This window comes from Xenopus laevis, chromosome 5L, assembly GCF_017654675.1.
Source record: "Xenopus laevis strain J_2021 chromosome 5L, Xenopus_laevis_v10.1, whole genome shotgun sequence".
Classification (NCBI taxonomy): domain Eukaryota; kingdom Metazoa; phylum Chordata; class Amphibia; order Anura; family Pipidae; genus Xenopus; species Xenopus laevis.
Window position 1 is genome coordinate 24,039,614 of NC_054379.1, and position 12,015 is coordinate 24,051,628.

General features: G+C 47.2%; 1 protein-coding gene across 2 annotated transcripts; it reads left to right on the top strand.

Annotated features, from left to right (window-relative positions):
- Positions 1 to 4,323: 4,323 nt before the first annotated feature.
- Positions 4,324 to 10,608, top strand: LOC108716102 (heat shock protein HSP 90-beta). Of its 2 annotated transcripts, none has more exons than XM_041562612.1 (12): positions 4,324 to 4,458; positions 5,552 to 5,698; positions 6,068 to 6,274; positions 6,415 to 6,574; positions 6,690 to 6,826; positions 6,940 to 7,248; positions 7,348 to 7,513; positions 7,683 to 7,873; positions 7,981 to 8,128; positions 8,269 to 8,537; positions 8,641 to 8,974; positions 9,808 to 10,608. In XM_041562612.1, the coding sequence occupies exons 2-12, from the start codon at positions 5,552 to 5,554 to the stop codon at positions 9,915 to 9,917; spliced, it is 2,178 nt and encodes a 725-aa protein (XP_041418546.1). In that variant the 5' UTR covers positions 4,324 to 4,458; the 3' UTR covers positions 9,918 to 10,608. The 2 variants fall into 2 exon arrangements, with proteins under 2 accessions (XP_041418546.1, XP_041418547.1); XM_041562613.1 differs by having other exon boundaries at positions 6,693 to 6,826.
- The last annotated feature ends 1,407 nt before the right edge of the window (positions 10,609 to 12,015 follow it).

The following is a 12,015-nucleotide window of genomic DNA, read 5'->3' on the forward strand; positions in this document are numbered from 1 at the left end:
AATCTAATGTCCCTATCAGTATTTCATCAGCTCCTGCCCCAAAAATCTTACAATCTAAGGTCCCTATCAGTATTCCATCAGCCCCTGCCCCAGTGAGCCTACAATCTAAGGTCCCTATCACATTCCCATCAGCCCCTGCCCCAGTGAGCCTAATCTAATTCAGTGGAATTTACAATCTAAGGGCAACTATCACATGCTTTTCAATTGCTGCCCCAATGATCTTACATTCTAAGGTCCCTATCACATTCCCATTGGTCCCTGCCCCACTGATCTTACAATCTAAGGTCCCTATCACATTCCCACCAGTCCTTGCCCCAGTGAGTTTACAGTGAATTCCTATCAGCCTCTGATTCAGCGGAGCTTACAATCGAAGGGCCCTTTTACATGCCCTTCAGTTGCTGCCCCATTGAGCTTACAATCTAAAATAAATTCCCTATCACATTTCCATCGGGCCCTGCCCCAGTGAGCTTAGAATCTAAGGTCCCAATCACATTCCCATTGGTCCCTGTCCCAGTGAGTTTACAATCTAAGGTCCCTATCACATTCCCATCAGCCCCTGCCCCAGTGATCTTACAATCTAAGGTCCCTATCTCATTCAAATAAGCCTCTGATTCAGCGGGGCTTAGAATTTGAGGGCCCTTTTACATGCCCTTCAGTTGCTGCCCCATTGAGCTTACAATCTAAATTCCCTATCACATTTCCATCGGGCCCTGCCCCAGTGAGCTTAGAATCTAAGGTCCCTATCACATTCCCATTGGTCCCTGCCCCAGTGAGTTTACAATCTAAGGTCCCTATCACATTCCCATTGGTCCCTGCCCCAGTGAGTTTACAATCTAAGGTCCCTATCACATTCCCATCAGCCCCTGCCCCAGTGATCTTACAATCTAAGGTCCCTATCTCATTCAAATAAGCCTCTGATTCAGCGGGGCTTAGAATTTAAGGGCCCTTTTACATGCCCTTCAGTTGCTTCCCCAGTGAGCTTACACTCTAAAGTCCCAATCAGATTTCCATTAGTCCCTGCCCCATTGAGTTTACAATCTAATGTCCCTATCAGTATTCCATCAGCCCCTGCCCCAGTGCGCTTACAATCTAAGGTCCCTATCAGATTCCCATCAGTCCCTGCCCCAGTGAGCTTACAATCTAAGGTCCCTATCTCAATCCTATCAGCCTCTGATACAGTGGTCAAGCAGAAGATTTGTAGGCCGCGCACTCCTGAACACCAACACGAATCGCTCGTCTCCAAATATTTTAAAAAGGTAAATTCTTTATTAGGACATACGATCAATCAAACAAACAAAAGCGTCTGAGGTCTGACGCGTTTCGTGATGATACACTTCCTCAGAGACCTCAGGTCAATCAAACAAACAAAAGCGTCTGAGGTCTGACGCGTTTCGTGATGATACACTTCCTCAGAGACCAGGTCTCTGAGGAAGTGTATCATCACGAAACGCGTCAGACCTCAGACGCTTTTGTTTGTTTGATTGATCGTATGTCCTAATAAAGAATTTACCTTTTTAAAATATTTGGAGACGAGCGATTCGTGTTGGTGTTCAGGAGTGCGCGGCCTACAAATCTTCTGCTTGACCTCTGGCGTCCCTTCCTAGTGACGGATTCGGGGCTGGCTGCACCCGGGTCACCTTTCCAGCGGGGTAAGATTCGTAACTTTACGTTCACTGCTCAACTATCTGAATAGCGGAACTGGAAAACCCGACGTTTACATTTAAGAGTGGGGTCCGGGGCATTATGCACCCGGACCAATCTATCTTTACGGTGAGCTGGGTCCAGTCAGCTTTAAGCTAATTAATTAGAATCTATACCCGCATCATTGTTGCTTTTTATTAAGACTAAACAAAGTTACGGAGCCGGATCTGTTTTCTGTGTATAGCTATTGCTCTCTGATACAGTGGGGCTTACAATCTAAGGGCCCTTTTACATGCCCTTCTGTTGCTTCCCCAGTGAGCTGATACTCTAAAGTCCCTATCAGATTTCCATCAGTCCCTGCCCCAGTGAGTTTACAATCTAATGTCCCTATCAGTATTTCATCAGCTCCTGCCCCAAAAATCTTACAATCTAAGGTCCCTATCAGTATTCCATCAGCCCCTGCCCCAGTGAGCCTACAATCTAAGGTCCCTATCACATTCCCATCAGCCCCTGCCCCAGTGAGCCTAATCTAATTCAGTGGGATTTACAATCTAAGGGCACTATCACATGCTCTTCAATTGCTGCCCCAGTGATCTTACATTCTAAGGTCCCTATCACATTCCCATTGGTCCCTGCCCCACTGATCTTACAATCTAAGGTCCCTATCACATTCCCACCAGTCCTTGCCCCAGTGAGTTTACAATCTAAGGTCCCTATCTAATTCCTATCAGCCTCTGATTCAGCGGAGCTTACAATCTAAGGTCCCTATCACATTCCCACCAGTCCTTGCCCCAGTGAGTTTACAATCTAAGGTCCCTATCTAATTCCTATCAGCCTCTAATTCAGCGGAGCTTACAATCGAAGGGCCCTTTTACATGACCTTCAGTTGCTGCCCCAGTGAGCTTACACTCTAAAGTCACTATCACATTTCCATCAGTCCCTGCCCCGGTGAGTTTACAATCTAATGTCCCTATCACATTCCCATCAGCCTCTCTCCCGGTGAGCCTAATCTAATTCAGTGGGTTTTACAATCTAAGGGCACTAGCACATGCTCTTCAGTTGCTGCCCCGGTGAATTTACATTCTAAGGTCCCTATTACATTATCATCAGTCCCTGCTCCAGTGATCTTACAATCTAAGGGCTCTATCACATGCCGCAGTAGATTAGACTGTGTGCTCATTAGGGTATGGAAAGCTATAGGCCCAGCCTTGGGCAGCAAGTCATTAGGGGCATGCAGCCCAACTGCAACCTAAGGAGCACTAGGGATTTGTGATGTGCGGATCAGGTTTTTCCTGACCCTAGAGGCAAAGATCATATGGTACAAATCGAGGATTCGTACGATTTTTGGATCATTTGGTCGATCGGACAGGTTTGATTTTGACCCAACCGATCGAGCCGGAGCCCATTGCGCATCGTAATCGGATCCATAGAGCTGAACATTCAGATTAGGGATGCACCGAATACAGGATTCGGTTCGGGATTCGGCCACGATTCAGCCTTTTTCAGCAGGATTCGGATTCGGTTCGGTATTCCTTCCCAAAGGATTCGGGAGTTTGGCCGAATCCAAAATAGTGGATTCAGTGCATCCCTAATTCAGATTACCCCCCGATATAGCCATGCTCGTTAATGGCATATCGGGGAAAGATCCGCTCATTTGGCAATGTCGCCAAACAAACTGATCTTTGTGTCTATGGCCACCGTAACCAGCCCTTTCTCAACCTGCGCCCGCCTGCATCCGACTTCCAGGTTCCTTTTATAGACCCGCCCCGCTGATGATGTCACAAAAGGGCGGGGCTAGCAGGAGAAGAGCTCAACCCGCTGTCCGCAAAGAGAAGTGTGAGGTCGGCCCGTGGGTATCGGGCCGTCCCGCACATCATTACCAGGTATGCGTACTCCTATAAGAGTAATTCCCAAGTGCTCTAGCGCAAGCACACGCTCATACAGGCGTTCCAGCAAGGGCACAGGGTCCTAGGACCCAGCAGCCTAGGGGCAAAAATCCAAAATGCAGGCCTGGACAGATATAGATGGGATAGGGACTATAGATTGTAAATTCACTGGGGCAGGGACTGACGATTGCTGTATAATATCTATACACCGCAGGGAAATATGTCAGAGCTATAGAAATAAACAGCCAGAAATCCTTTCTATCACAATGTGACTCATCTGCAGCCGTTTATCCCTGCAGTTGGTGATGTAATAGAAGTACTCTCCCTCCCAACTTGTTCCTCCCACAAACAACAGAAGGAGAGTGCAATGACAAAGCAGCAGATGGCGGCAGAATTATATAGACGAGGAAGAAACGGGGAAGGGAAAGACATAGAGGCGGAGCTACCAGAGAAACTACTAGAAATAGACGAAGCACTGCTGCCTCCTTCTCCTCCGCCAAGGAAAAATAATCCCACTAGTACTTTCTATGTTGGGGGAAGTTCCAGGGGCGGAGTCAGAGAGGTCACTGAGATGGGGCGCTGTTGAGTGTGACAGCTGAGTGAAACAGTACTGCGCATGCCCAGTTTCCTATGCAGAGACGCTCAAAGCGACCTTAAAACTGTAGTTGGAGTGAAAGAAGCTCGCGCTGATTATCCTATTCTTTCCCAGACCTGCGCTAAGGGACACGGGTCTAACTGTCGCCTACGCACCGTATATTTCCATTGTCACTGCGCATATACACACACACAGGTAACAAATAGTCCCGGCGCTGGTGCAGGCGGAGGGATCTGGAGCTGTGCTCCGTCTGGTATAAAATGTGTCCGGCTCCCCATATCTTTCCTCTTCATTCATCAATTTCCCAGCAGTGACCGGTAACTAACATCAGCCAAGGTACCTGCAGGGTCGGGGGGCGGTCGTGACTAGATGTTGGGAGGACTGGGAATTAGAGAGAAGGACAATAGGCTGTGGATGTTCGGGTCAGGAAACTCCCAGTATTGGGGAGAGAGGCCAATAAGCTCTGGAACTAACGGTGCGCACAACGGAAGGGCTCTGGGGGACACTATTGTTGAGGCGCTACCGGAGCTCTAGTGGTTCCCTCTGGGTCTGTTTATCGCTGCATGGTGAATGACGCTTATGTGATTTAATGGGGGTTACCCTGTCTGTCGGTCCCGGCCCGCCCCTGGAACCTTCTAGATCCCCCCCCTTTGGGGGTGCACGTGGTTGGGCAGCCGGTACTCATAGCGCCGCCATGTTGTGGTAGATCCCGTCACAGCCGCGCCCGGACTTGTAACCTGGGCTCCATATCCATTAAAACGGGTCCGGGAAAACTACCCCTGCGCTTTGCAATGGTCTGTCCCACTGCTACCTAAATCCTCTCTGCTGGCTCGTGTATTCTGCCATCACGGGGGAGGCACAACCTTTATCCATTCTATACACTGGGTCATATCTGCCCTAGTTTGCGGCCAGAACTGTCGAGGAGGCAGTTGGTCTCCTCGCAGCGTTGTACTTTGCATTATTAAATATATCCGCGCTTGTTTATCAGTGAACAGTGCACGTTCGTACTGATCCTTTGCCTGTTGGTTTAATGAGTGAAAACATTTATTGCACTAAACACTGCTGAACCGAAAGTAAAAGTCACAACAAATGCTGTTGAGAAACCTCAACATAAATTCTTCCCTTCCCCCCCAGCAGCAGCGTTTTAGTAGTAACCCATAGTAACCAATCAGCAGGAAGCATTTACAGGTCACCTGTTGAAAAGCAAACATCTTATTGGTTGTTATGGGTTACTGCTCCTAGGCAAACTTACTGCCTTTTGATTACATTTGGGGGCAAGTCTTTGCCCTGATGGGCTGGGGGGGTGCAAATGGCATGGATACGTTTATACCATTCCCCTTTGTGTGGTGTGAGGACCCTATCCATAGTTGTGCCAGCTCCCTCGTGGGACCTATAACACCACAAACTAAGACGGTTTCTTTCCTTGCAGATGCCAGAAGTAGCCCACAATGGCGAGGAGGAGGTGGAGACATTTGCTTTCCAGGCAGAAATTGCCCAGTTGATGTCCCTCATCATCAACACCTTCTACTCCAACAAAGAGATCTTCCTGCGAGAGTTAATCTCAAACGCCTCTGATGTAAGTCCTTTGCTGGTTATGTACCAGCTGTGCTAACTTAACCAGTGCTCTTTGCTGGTATGTGGTGCCTAATTGCCTCTGTGTTTGGGGAGGCATTGACCTTTTTAGTTCTGAATCAGTGCTGCCTATTATATTGCTTGGGGATTGAAACAGATCTGCAGCTCTGTTGTCACTGGCTGCACAGTAATAGAATGAGCTGTGTGTGCTCTGCAGCCAAGCTGGTATGTTATAAGATATCTTGGGAGCATCCCTGCTTCTTGTATAGTGGGGTAAGAAGACAATGTTCATTGTAATGTGGATAAATCTCTGTGCCAGTAGCCCATTCTCCCCTTAACCAAAATCCCATCTCCCCATCGTTCCTGCCTGCAGGCCCTGGATAAGATTAGATATGAGAGCCTGACTGACCCATCTAAGCTGGACAGTGGCAAGGACCTGAAGATTGACATCATTCCCAACAGACAAGAGCGCACACTGACTGTGATTGACACTGGAATTGGCATGACCAAAGCTGACCTCATCAACAACCTGGGAACCATTGCCAAGTCTGGCACCAAGGCTTTCATGGAGGCCCTACAGGTAGGTAGCAGAGGCAGAATATTAAAGGACACTTGTCCCATTAAAGAGAAGCCAAGCACCTAGAGTCTATGCATACTGTTTCTGAGTGGCTCATTTTGGTAGAATTTTTGTTTTGAGACTTGGTTCCTTCTCTCTGACAGGCTGGTGCGGACATCTCCATGATTGGCCAGTTTGGTGTGGGTTTCTACTCTGCTTACCTGGTGGCAGAGAAGGTTGTGGTCATTACCAAACACAATGATGATGAGCAGTATGTTTGGGAATCCTCCGCCGGTGGATCATTCACTGTGAAAATTGACCATGGTCAGTTAGTTTCAATTAATGGTCTTCCTCATTGGACCAGGATTCTTTGCTGCCTATAGAGTTGACGTTCCTGCCCTATAATTTGGCACTCCTAACCTTGAATTGTATTTCTTAGTAGGTGAGCCCATTGGCCGTGGTACCAAAGTCATCCTGCATCTGAAGGAAGATCAGACAGAGTACCTGGAGGAGAAACGTGTCAAGGAAACCGTGAAGAAGCATTCCCAGTTCATTGGCTACCCAATCACCCTTTATGTAAGTACAACCAGGCTGTGGGGTGTTCAACTGCTTTGTGGCAGTTGATCATGGGACTGCAACTCGACAGCAGACCTGATATTAGGATCATTATGAGTGTTTCTCCCTGGCAGCTGGAGAAGGAGCGGGAAAAGGAGATCAGTGACGATGAGGCAGAGGAGGAAGAGAAGGAAGAAGAAAAGAAGGAAGAGGAAGGAGAGAATGAGAAACCTAAAATAGAGGATGTGGGCTCCGATGATGAAGAGGAGGGAAAAGATAAGAAGAAAAAGACAAAGAAGATCAAGGAGAAGTACATTGATCAGGAGGAGCTGAACAAAACCAAGCCAATCTGGACCCGTAACCCTGATGATATCACCCAGGAAGAGTATGGAGAGTTCTATAAGAGTTTGACCAATGACTGGGAGGATCACCTAGCTGTAAAGGTAAGAGATGGCAACAAGCAGATGCCTCATGGAGGGTTTTTGGTTCCATACATCTGTATCATATGGCAGTGCTAATGCCACCTGTTCTGTTCGCCCAAGCACTTCTCTGTGGAAGGACAACTGGAGTTTCGTGCTCTGCTGTTCATCCCACGTCGTGCTCCCTTTGACCTGTTTGAGAACAAGAAGAAAAAGAACAACATCAAGCTGTATGTGCGCCGTGTGTTCATCATGGATAGCTGCGACGAGCTGATCCCAGAGTATCTGAGTAAGTAGCTTTTTGCGACCTGAGCTTAGTGTTCACTTTGCTTCTCCTAGACCTACAGAATGGTTAATGTGTAACCAAGTAAAATTGGCTTGAGCTCACAGACCAGCTCTTGTGTATGACTTGGGCAGACTCCCTGCATGAGCTATATATAACTTTATCCTTCTTACAGACTTCATCCGTGGGGTGGTGGATTCTGAGGATCTGCCCCTGAACATTTCCCGTGAGATGCTCCAGCAGAGCAAGATTCTAAAGGTGATCCGCAAGAACATAGTCAAGAAGTGTCTGGAGCTCTTCTCTGAGCTGGCTGAGGACAAGGAAAACTACAAGAAATTTTACGAGGCTTTCTCCAAGAACCTGAAGGTGAGTGCAAGGTGGTTGCTGGGAGTCTACTGGGTGAATGTAAAGCCTGTAGCAGTTGTAGATTCCCAATGGCACTTGCACTCAGTTTGACATACCTCTCCTTGCAGCTTGGTATCCACGAGGACTCTACAAACCGCAAGAGGCTTTCAGAGCTCCTAAGGTACCACACTTCCCAGACAGGTGATGAGATGGCTTCTCTAACAGAGTACATGTCCCGTATGAAGGAGAACCAGAAGAGCATCTACTACATAACTGGTAAGTGGCACTATGTCGGACTACAACAAAAATTTGTGATGAAGCTTGTGCCACCTACACGGAGACTGACCTAACTATCCAAAAAGAAGCAGGGAATTATTTTATTAGAGTTCCGGCTGTGACCTTCTGTTCTGTTGCAGGCGAGAGCAAGGATCAAGTTGCCAACTCCGCCTTTGTGGAGCGAGTGAGGAAGCGTGGCTTCGAGGTAGTGTACATGACCGAGCCAATCGATGAGTACTGTGTTCAGCAGCTGAAGGAGTTTGATGGGAAGACTCTGGTGTCTGTGACCAAGGAGGGCCTGGAGCTTCCAGAGGATGAGGAGGAAAAGAAGACTATGGAGGAGAACAAGACAAAATTTGAGAGCTTGTGCAAACTGATGAAGGAAATCCTGGACAAGAAAGTTGAAAAGGTGAGGAAGGGGCAAGCATAAGCTTCCTCTGTGTATTACTCCCCCCCCCCCCCCCATATTAGACTAGCCATGTCCTGCTAAAAACTGTCTGTTTATCCTGCAGGTCACTGTATCCAACAGACTTGTTTCCTCTCCTTGCTGTATTGTGACCAGCACCTATGGCTGGACTGCCAACATGGAGCGCATCATGAAAGCTCAAGCTCTTCGGGACAATTCCACTATGGGCTACATGATGGCCAAGAAGCATTTGGAAATCAACCCTGAGCACCCCATTGTGGAGACGCTGAGGCAGAAAGCAGACACGGACAAGAATGACAAAGCAGTGAAAGACCTAGTGGTGCTTCTCTTTGAGACTGCACTACTGTCATCTGGCTTCTCTCTGGATGATCCCCAGACGCACTCAAACAGAATCTACAGAATGATCAAGCTGGGTCTGGGTAAGTCTTGCCCTGCGTTATGGGACCAGATGCCAGAATCATTCTGCCACTGGATTCATTTAAAGGGGGTTTGGCTGCAGAGTCCCTAAAGTAAAATTTTAGACTGCGTTACTAATCAGGTGTTGGTATACTGTTGCTGTCTGGCATATGTTAACTGGCCAGTGTGCTCCAGATCTGCAACAGATCTGGTTGGCTTGGGGATTGTGTTGCCCAGGGTTCCTGTTGTTGGATATATTTAGTGCCCAGAATACAGAGCTTGATGGTAAGCAGGAACCTTTGTACTGCGATGTCTGGAGTAAATGCAAAATCCCATGTCCAGTACACATCATTGCTAAGCCAGTTACTGTAATTAATAGGATGGATCAACTTCTTCCCAGCAACATCTCCAATTTGCAGATGGAATAACACCCCCCCCCCCCGTATAAGTAGAATTTTTCAAAGGGGGTCCAAATTTTTGCTTTACAAACACAATAGCAAGTCTAAATCCTTTTAAAATTATTGAAATCCTAATCCCTTCATTCTTTTGGAATCCACAAGCAAGGGGCCATTTTGTTAACACCGTTAGGGCAAACATTGCCTCATCCAAAACCTTATTTTTGCTCCAGAATGGGGACCACATGCATAGGCTACACAGTTGGATAGGGAGGGGGATGATGAGTGCAGTGACATCTAGGAAGTGCACAATAGAAAGTGAGTAATTGCCTTCCCTGCCTCAGGAATAGAGGGGCAAGCAATCTAATTGAAACGTTTTTTTTAACACCACTGGTATTTTAGCCTAAAGTAATTAATGTCTGGATGACGGGTCCCATTACACTCACCTTTTTATCTTTCAGGTATTGATGAAGATGATGCAGCTGTGGAAGAGACTTCACCCACTGTGCCAGATGACATCCCACCTCTAGAAGGTGAAGAAGATGCTTCTCGCATGGAGGAAGTGGATTAATCGGTTTGCTGCCCTGTAATAATTACCAGTCCTGCCCCCTCCCACCTGCATATGTGCACTGTCTGTAATTCGGTAGGGGAATGACTTCTCCCTTGGACTTTAATATGTCACGATAGTGGGGATATATATATATATATATATATATATATTTCAAGACGATGGCTGCTGTACCCCTTTTTTTTTTTTCTTCCCCTTTGCAACCTGTTATTTGTGTATTCCAGTCTGTGAGCAGTTTAGTTCTGTAACTTATTGTGGCAGTATGGCAGCTAGCTTGGCTTGTGATAGCCCTGAGTTAGTGGCCAGTTTGTTACAGAGCCGCCAGCTGGTCTGTTAGAATCTCTTTAACACATGCACCTTACAGACAGCCCCGTGTTGCTACAGTAATGGGAATGGTGAATTCGGGTGTCTAATTCTATGCCAATGTTGTATATGGCTGGGGGCACTAACAGATGACTGGAAGCACCAACTAGCGCAAGGCCAGTCAGTGCTCCTCCACAAACTCTACCTACATCCCTCCCCCCCCCCGACTGGAATCTCCTGGCCCCTCCCCAGGTGTCTTGAATGCTCTGTGTAAGTCACCATGATACTACACCTCTCTATAGAGAGTCTCAATACGGAAACTTTTATTTTATTTTTTGTTATTGTAAAGTTGAGAATGTTGCGCAAAATAAAGAATCTTTTTACAGTGAAACAATTGTCTCCTGTTGTGTGCAGACTACAGTGGCGTGTTGCATGTGATCCCTGGGATTTTTCCCCATGTCTATGTAGGAGTGCAGGGGCCACATGGTTGGCTATGCCCAGGTGCAGCCTGGTGAGCAAGTGTAACCCTTGCAATCTCTGGGTTCTGGAAAATGACAGGGACTGCTGTAAGATGTTTTTAAGACAAGTCACTATTGGGTTGATGGTGGCTGTTAAAGTGGACCTGTCACCTAGACATAAAAAGCTTTACAATGAAAGTACTTTGCAAATTAAACATGGAACTCATTGTTTCATGCTATTGGGCCCCCTACACTGGGCTAACCACATCTGACTGTTATTCCTCTGTAAAGCCAGCCGAGGGCCATCATCTAGCAATGCTGTTCCCACTGCTATGAAAGGCACAGGGCCACAGGTTTCATGCCAAGGTGTGTGTTCTTTGGCAAGTCGATCGGGCAGTGCGCTGGTATTTAGCTGCTGTTTCAGACTGGGGTGGGACTTATTTTTCTCCCTGTGGCAGCTCCATCTGCTTTGTAACAGTGACACATAGGAACACTGCACCCCTTGATATTAGGTGCAATGGTTTTGCTCCTGTTGGCCTGGGGTGTGCAAGTCCCACCAGGACTGCTAGCCCAGGAGCCCCCTCAGGTCCCCTGCTGCCTTTCCACTTAGCCACCAGCCCTTCACAACTTCCCCCTGCTCACCTACTTTTTCTGAAATTGGAGCGATGCCTATGGACAGGTAATAGAGGAGAGGCCGCTTGTGCTTCTGGTTTTTGAACTTTTACTATAGCAACCTGGTAATGGTTTCAATAAGAGACTGGAATAGGAGAGGACCTGGCTAGAAAGAATAAAAATAACAATTGTAGCCTCAGAGCAATATTTATGGGTTACTGGGGTCAGTGATCCCCCCCCCCCCCATCTGAAAGCTGGAGTGAAATACCAATTTCTATAGCGGCCCTCTTGTCAGCAGACATATGGGTTATGTCATCCTTCACCTTAGGAGGCAGGACAGAAGAATGTTGTTTCTTGGTTCCTCCGTCCCCTTGTATATATGGCCTGGCTCCAACTCTTAATCTCAGTTCTTTTGTCCTGCCTTGGAGGTGAAGGACAGCATTTTTAATTCTCTATTTTCACTTACCATATTTTATTCAACTATCTACTTCGGAACACACAAACTGAAGGGCACGCAGAGCTGCCCTCTAGTGTGTGAATAATACACAAGATTTGTGCCAATATAGTGGAAGGACTGAGTAGAACACTGGGTCATAATGGACACGCAGAGCTGTCCTAAGAAATGTTTACAGGGTACACAGAGCTACTCTCCCAAAAATTTAGCAAAAGAAAAATGAAAGGACCAAGAGAAAAAGATGGGACAAAGGCCCTAGAGTTGAATCAGTGGT

What these genes read in the sequence shown, in the direction of transcription:
- LOC108716102 (XM_041562612.1), top strand. Translation starts at nt 5,552, where the DNA reads ATGCCAGAAGTAGCCCACAATGGCGAGGAGGAGGTGGAGACATTTGCT. An exon ending in TAATCTCAAACGCCTCTGAT is followed by an intron (nt 5,699 to 6,067) that starts GTAAGTCCTTTG and finishes TCCTGCCTGCAG; the next exon opens with GCCCTGGATAAGATTAGATA. An exon ending in TGGACAAGAAAGTTGAAAAG is followed by an intron (nt 8,538 to 8,640) that starts GTGAGGAAGGGG and finishes TTTATCCTGCAG; the next exon opens with GTCACTGTATCCAACAGACT.